The sequence below is a fragment of the Polyodon spathula genome, chromosome 36 (genome assembly GCF_017654505.1).
Source record: "Polyodon spathula isolate WHYD16114869_AA chromosome 36, ASM1765450v1, whole genome shotgun sequence".
In the NCBI taxonomy this organism is placed as follows: domain Eukaryota; kingdom Metazoa; phylum Chordata; class Actinopteri; order Acipenseriformes; family Polyodontidae; genus Polyodon; species Polyodon spathula.
Genome location: NC_054569.1, coordinates 5,061,506 through 5,069,005, shown reverse-complemented (window position 1 = coordinate 5,069,005; position 7,500 = coordinate 5,061,506). Strand labels below are relative to the sequence as shown.

The window sequence follows — 7,500 nt, the reverse complement described above, 5'->3', positions numbered from 1 at the left end:
CCTCTCTGTGTGTTTCAGGAGTGTGAGCCCCTCTCTGTGTGTTTCAGGAGTGTGAGCCCCTCTCTGTGTGTTTCAGGAGTGTGAGCCCTTCTCTCTGTGTTTCAGGAGTGTGAGCCCCTCTCTCTGTGTTTCAGGAGTGTGAGCCCCTCTCTGTGTGTTTCAGGAGTGTGAGCCCCTCTCTCTGTGTCTCACTCTGTGTGTCTTGTTTCAGGAGTGTGAGCAGCTTCGGAAGATGTATGCTGCTTCCCTGGATGAGCGGCTCCTGGAGCACACCCAGCACCAGCACATCCTGTACCAGCAAGAGCAACATCACCAGATCCTGCACCAGCAAATCCAGGTGCTTGCCCTTGACTGTGTGATACTGTCTGAGGTGTGCTGATCACGGCCTTGTGTTTTACTGTGTTTCTCTGCTGCTGCAGGAGTGCATTCGCTCCACTCAGCCCTCCCCTCCTCTGCAGGCTCTGTCCATGGGACAACACGGAGAGAACCAGCCCAGCCTGCTGACGCACCAGCTGCAGAGGTCAGAGAATATAGAGAATCACACTGTGAAACCTTCTCCTGAGTTTGTGTTTTCATTGGATCTAAGCTGCTTTGGCTCCCTTGCTGTGCATCTGACTGAGTGTTTGTTTCCTTGTCTCCTTTCGCAGGCTCCGGATCAAGCCAGCCAGCCCACCCCCCACCCACCCCAGCAACCACCTCTTCAGGCAGCCCAACCAGAGCCCCCCTCCCGGAAGCACAGGCCTGCTGCAGAGCCACGGTGTGTGACCCTGTGAAGACCCTCTCACAAGCAAGGGAGGCATCAAGGGAGGCAGGGTTAGCTGTATAGTCCAGTCACAGTGAGCAGGGTTAGCTGTATAGTCCAGTCACAGTGAGCAGGGTTAGCTGTATAGTCCAGTCACAGTGAGCAGGGTTAGCTGTATAGTCCAGTCACAGTGAGCAGGGTTAGATGTATAGTCCAGTCACAGTGAGCGGGGTTAGCTGTATAGTCCAGTCACAGGGAGCGGGGTTAGCTGTATAGTCCAGTCACAGTGAGCAGGGTTAGCTGTACAGTTGATCAGATAGTTGATGGCGTGTGTTCTTTTCTCCTCTCTTGCAGGAGCCGGCTCTCCCTCCCAGTACCAAGGCATGTCTTCACACAGCGCTGCTTTGTTCCAGCAGTCCAGTAACAGCCCCCCTCCCCCTGGCCTGCCGCGGGTGGGCATGGCTCCTCCCCCTTCAAACATGCCCCGTGGTGTTTCCATGGCGCCGGCCCCTCCCGCGCAGCAGGTGACTATCCAGGTTCAGGAGGCAGGGGTGCCCTGTGAGGTACCCCCACACCTCCACATCCAGCAGCAGCAGCAAAGGCAGCAGAACCTCATGGCTTCACTGGCAGTCAGCGGGCACCGTGTGCTGGGCAAGCAGCTGAGCGCAGATAGCGCCGAGACACACAGGTACCCCCTGTCTCTCTCTGTATCACCCCTCTCCTCTGTATTACCTCTCTCCTCTCTGTATCACCCCTCTTCTCTCTGTATCACCCCTCTCTTCTCTGTATCACCTCTCTCCTCTGTATCACCCCTCTCCTCTCTGTATCGCCTCTCCTCTCCTCTCTGATTTTCCTCTCTCCTTTCTATCTCCTCTCTGTATCTCCCCTCTCTCCTCTGTATCAGCCCTCTCTCCTCTCTGTATCACCCCTCTCTCCTCTCTATCTCCTCTCTATTGCCTCCCACCCTCTGTATCACTCCCTCCTCTATATCACCTCTCTCCTCTGTATTACACCTCTGCATGGGTCAGTGTATTATCTCTTCCTCTGTGCCTCCACAGCAGGAGCCTGGGTCGCTTCTCCTCGTCGACGAGTTATGACCAGACTCACCTGCACCCTCACCTGTTCCCTGAGAACGCCCGCGTGGCAGCCGGGACCTACAGCCAGGGCACTGGGCCGTTCCTGCAGGCCCCCTCGCTGAAGATGCCCACGCTGGACCCCTTCCAGAGCTTCCAGCAGCAGCAGCAGCAGCAGCAGCAGCAGCAGGGGCAGCAGGGGCAAGGGGTCTACATGGCAGCCTCTGCACTACAGCAGGCTCTGCTCTCTCCCACCCCTCCCGAGTACCGGCCCCAGCAGCACGTCACGCACACTCTGCAGGGGCTGCTGTCTCCCCGGCACTCCCTCAGTGGGCAAGGGGACCTGCGACTGCCCGCTGTGGACCTGGCACAGCTGCTGAAGAGGCAGGGAGGCAGAGCCCCGCAGCAGCAGCGGGACTACAGTGACATGCTGCTGCTCAGGCACATGAACCATGGGGACGGGGTGGCGGGCAGGGGGTCAGTGGGGGGCTTCCAGCAGTGCCAGGACCCCTCCTCGGCAGCGTCCCCCTTCCACCACCCTAACCCCCACTCCCACCACCTGCTGCAGATCCAGTCCCAGGACTGCCCCCCTCCCCACGCAGCCTTCTCCCCGGCTGGCCCCCCCTCTCACCCCTCCTCCCTGCAGCACTCGGAGAGCATGGAGGAGGAGGAGAGCCCCCAGCTCCAGGGCTACCCGGACAGATCACTGACCAAAGCGGGGTGCCAGGACAGTGCACTGCTGCTGAGCGGGGACTCGGACACACTACTGGGGGCCCCCCTGAACCCCGCGCAGCAGTACGGGGCCCCAAATCGGCAGGGCTTCCTGCGGAGCGGCTCCAGCAGCAGAGGTAAGGAGGGGTCCTCTGGCTCAGCTTCCGTTTCCTGCCTCTCCTACCTCCTCTCTCCTTCCATGAAGCACGGCCCCTGAACTCCACTAGTCTGTGCTTCACGTGCACCAGGAATCAGTCCTTTGTAATTGATCATCTTTTCTATGAAACACCTGGTTGGTAGACTGTGCTGTTTTGGGGTTGCCTGCATTCACTTAGAAAGATGGTTTGTGGGAGCAGCTGTTCCTGCCTGCCCCAGTAGGAATCCTGAGTTGTGTTTGCCGGGCATTCTGTTTGCGTCTCTTTTTGTGTTCACCCCTCCCCACCCTCGCTTCCTGTCTGCAGGGACTGTGAGCTTTGCGTCTGACAGCAGCCTGCTTCGTTGGCTTGGATTGTTGCTTCATTATCTGCTGTTTTGCAAATACCTGAAGCTTATCTCATGAACAGTATCTCGCACACATGCTTGAGATAAGGTTTTATTGTGAGCAGTTTTATTATTTACAAAGAAATGTCAGTAAGCCAACAATCCACTGTGCTTTTACCATGTGTACGTTCGTAGCCTCAACATGAAGCCAGTATCAAAACAGATATCGCCAGATCTCATATTAGAGGCTGGAGGTTTGAGTCTCCAGTGCAAACTCATTAAACTCATCTGTGCCTCACCGCTCCTCTCCTGTCTGCATCTCTCTTTGAAGAATCGCTGTCAGGAGAGCGCATGGACAGAAGGACCCCTGTGCAGGCCATGGAGATGCCTGATCACAATGGAATGAGTTACTCACCCCGCCCGGCTGCCAGCGACCTTTACAGGACCCGCGGGTCTCTGCAGAGGCACCACACCATCCAGAACTGCGACGATGCCTATGTGAGTAGCCAGGCTGCCCTGTCTGTCTGTCTCTGTCTCTGCCTGTCTTTAACTCACGCTCCCTCGTCTCTCCTCTATTCTCCTCTCCTCAGGACCAGGTGGAGCCCATGTCTGGTATGAGCCTATTGGCTGGGAAGGCACTTAGCTCTGCCCGAATGTCTGATGTCATCCTCAGCCAATCATCTCTCACGGGAAGCCAGCAGTTGCAGAACCCGGAGGATGAGGGTGAGTCCGGAATATTAGCACTGAGATATTAACAGTGAGATATTAGCACTGAGATATTAACAGTGAGATGTTAGCACTGAGATATTAACAGTGAGATATTAACTCTCTCTCTGTCTGTCTGTCTCTGTCTCTCAGAGTGTGGGGAGGACACGGAGGACAGTCAACAGCTCAGCAGCTCCTGCTACCCCTCCTCCTGCACCAGCGACATGCTTCTGAGCTACAAGCACCCGGACCTGCCCTACAGCATGGAACAGGCAGGGGTGTAGCTGTGGAGAGGTGAGCATGTGTGAGAGTGAGTGCGCATGCGTGCGTGCATGTGTGATAGGGACTGGATTGTGCAGAGCAGGGTGATGAGTCTTGTTCTCTTCTCTTCCACAGGTGTCTCCAGCCTTGAGTTTCTAAAGGTTCATTTCAGCCAACAGTATCTAGCAGCATCACGCCAAACAGCCATTGTATTTCTTTTCTTGTGGGATTTCGTGGCTCCAGTCTGTACGTCAATCTACAGTGTGTTCTAACTGCCATGTCTGCCCGCGTCAGCTATTCAGGAAATTACAAGAGAGAGAGAATCAAGGGTTTGAAATTTAAAAAGGGAAAGAATCCAGACCAAGCCCAGGAATGCACAGACGTCACGTGACGGGAAATCGGCTCTCCTGATTGGGTGTGGAAGATTCGGTACTCCGCCCTATTGGTGTGGTTGGATAACCTGCCCTCAATCAAGTCAGGCCAAGCTGTTATTAACCCCCCCTTACCCCCCAAGCACACACACACACACACACACACACACACACACACACACACACTGACTTACAAGTACAAACCCACTCACTCACAATACTCCACCTACACATGCTGTGCTCTCAGATGCCAAAGTTCATACGTGTGCACGTGATGGCTGCCACACGCACAGCACACGCTGACTGAGTCTCACACACATACAGAGCACAGCACACACTGACTGTCTCACACACACACAGAGCACAGCACACGCTGACTGACTCACACACACACAGAGCACAGCACACGCTGCTGTCTAGCAGAGGAGGCTGTGCGTGCCGTGAGGAGGCGCAGGAGAGAGGGAACAGCAGCTCGGTTTCCAGGTAATTCCAGAGGACTCTCCTGCTGTTCTTGCCGAGGGAGCCCGATTGCACTTCACATGCGGACGGCAGTCAGTCTGCATTGCAGATCCCTGAAAGGACAGGCACAATTTCTAAAACGTCAAGAATTGAGGCTTGAAAGTAAGACCTCTTTTGATCCCTCTGGGACGCTCAGATTTCCCAGTTGATCTCCTAACAGTGGTGCAATACGCTTTCTGTGTCTCTCATTGTCGTCGCCCCCAGTGGAATTGCATTGATCCCATTACGTTTGTTTCCTTTCATAAAACCTGCTTATAGACTTTATAAATGTAAAAAAAAAAAAAAAAAAAAAAGGCTTTCTTATTTTTTTTCTACCGTTTCTTCTCTCGTTTATGTAGGAATTATGATTCTGATTATTGTTATTTTCACTCTGTTCTGTAAATGGTATTCTAAAGGAAGTCTGTGTTTTAAGAAGTAGATGCTGTTCTGTTTGAACTGTAACCTGCACCTTTTCTTCAAAGTATTTCCCTCTTTGATGACTGATCATTCGTGACTCCTGGTTGTTCTCCTTGTGCCAGTAACAATGTGTTTATGCTACCTTTCCATTTAAACATGTGCATTGTATTTGTAAAGTCATAATATTCTGCTTTTGTTATTTTAATGAGACAGTAATTATCCCAAAAACGTGTTTCTGTTTTTTTTTTTTTGATGTTTAAAAGGGAGGCTGTAATTATTTTTCTCTTTGAACTCTAAATGGAACAGGCTGATGCTTTGAAAAGCCAGTCTTAAGGGTCTTTCTGGATTTGCACAATGAAAGACTGGTGTGATCTGAAGGACTTCTGGGAGTCAATAAAACTCAGTGAACTTAATCCTCCTCCCTCCCCTCTCCCCAGCCTGACAGAGAGGAGAGCGCTGGACAGCAAACTCAGTGAACACATCCTCCTCCTCCTCCTCCCCTCCCCTCTCCCCAGCCTGACAGAGAGGAGAGCGCTGGACAGCAAACTCAGTGAACACATCCTCCTCCTCCCTCCCCTCTCCCCAGCCTGACAGAGAGGAGAGCGCTGGACAGCAAACTCAGTGAACACATCCTCCTCCTCCTCCTCCCCTCCCCTCTCCCCAGCCTGACAGAGAGGAGAGCGCTGGACAGCAAACTCAGTGAACACATCCTCCTCCTCCCTCCCCTCTCCCCAGCCTGACAGAGAGGAGAGCGCTGGACAGCAAACTCAGTGAACACATCCTCCTCCTCCTCCTCCCCTCCCCTCTCCCCAGCCTGACAGAGAGGAGAGCGCTGGACAGCAAACTCAGTGAACACATCCTCCTCCTCCCTCCCCTCTCCCCAGCCTGACAGAGAGGAGAGCGCTGGACAGCAAACTCAGTGAACACATCCTCCTCCTCCTCCTCCTCCTCCCTCCCCTCTCCCCAGCCTGACAGAGGAGAGCGCTGGACAGCAAACTCAATAAACACATCCTCCTCCTCCTCCTCCCTCCCCTCTCCCCAGCCTGACAGAGAGGAGAGCGCTGGACAGCAAACTCAGTGAACACATCCTCCTCCTCCTCCTCCTCCTCCCTCCCCTCTCCCCAGCCTGACAGAGAGGAGAGCGCTGGACAGCAAACTCAGTGAACACATCCTCCTCCTCCTCCCTTTACTGGGTTCTTTATTAGAATACCACACACACTGTAAGCACTGCACAGGAGTCGCACAGTACAACAGCAAGCTAGACCACAGCCTTGTTCTGCAGCTGTCGCCCGCAGAGCGTCTCCGTTCGTCTGCTCCAGCAGTTGCTTTGTACCACTGTGCTCAGTACACGCAGTCTGTGTTCAGTGTGTATTCATTTTCTTTGCTCGGTTTCTGCTGTTTTTTTTTTTTTTTTTTTTTTCTGAAATGTTGGAAGTATTTTATTTTTATTCCCTTTTGTTTATGTTGGATTTAAAATAAATTTTAAAAAAAAAGCATCTCCAGTGCTGTCTAGTCCGATGTTTGGATCACTTTCAAGTCGTCTTTTAGTTGGCAAGCGGGATCATGATGAATAAAGTGCAATTCCAACCTCCTCGGCTTCTCGACTGTGACTGTTCACTGCTTGTGTCACTGAGTGATGATTAGGGTAAGGGTCGTTCGACTCTGACACACACGCACACACACTGAGCTGTTAGTGAGCAGCTGCGTTGTTCTGTATTGTATGAGGGCCTGCGTTGGAGCAGCTCTGCTCAGACTCGCTGTGAGATCCAGACAGACTCCTCGTTCGGTGTGGGTGCTGGCTGAAGCAGTTTCTCATGCTATCTCTGGCAGTTTCAGTGTTTGCGTTGTACAATGATTACAAGTGTCCAATAAAGTGGGGTTGTTCATTTCCACAGCCGATATTGGTCAAGGCTGACCTGGGAGGGGGGTGGCAGTGCCTGCTCAGCACATCAGTACTGGCAGAGCTGCCCCTGCCGTCCCAGTGCAGGTGCCATCACACATATACACGAACACCCTGCTCCACACACACACACACACAATCACACAATCACACACATATACACGAACACCCTGCTCCACACACACACACACACACATATACACACACAATCACACACATATACACGAACACCCTGCTCCACACACACACAAACACAATCACACAATCACACACATATACACGAACACCCTGCTCTACACACACACAAACACAACACACACACACAATCACAATCACACATAT

At 52.9% G+C, this 7,500-nt stretch overlaps 1 protein-coding gene across 1 annotated transcript in view; it reads left to right on the top strand.

The window, feature by feature from the left end:
- The window catches only part of sik3 (SIK family kinase 3), a 54,224-nt gene extending 47,375 nt beyond the window's left edge, over nucleotides 1–6,849 (top strand). Inside the window, exons 15-23 of the mRNA XM_041234870.1 lie at nucleotides 212–337; nucleotides 420–520; nucleotides 648–757; nucleotides 1,097–1,430; nucleotides 1,801–2,663; nucleotides 3,338–3,504; nucleotides 3,597–3,729; nucleotides 3,865–4,005; nucleotides 4,108–6,849. Coding sequence (XP_041090804.1) covers nucleotides 212–337; nucleotides 420–520; nucleotides 648–757; nucleotides 1,097–1,430; nucleotides 1,801–2,663; nucleotides 3,338–3,504; nucleotides 3,597–3,729; nucleotides 3,865–3,995 — 1,965 coding nt within the window. The 3' untranslated portion in view covers nucleotides 3,996–4,005; nucleotides 4,108–6,849. The remainder of the gene's footprint in view (nucleotides 1–211; nucleotides 338–419; nucleotides 521–647; nucleotides 758–1,096; nucleotides 1,431–1,800; nucleotides 2,664–3,337; nucleotides 3,505–3,596; nucleotides 3,730–3,864; nucleotides 4,006–4,107) is intronic.
- Nucleotides 6,850–7,500: the final 651 nt, after the last annotated feature.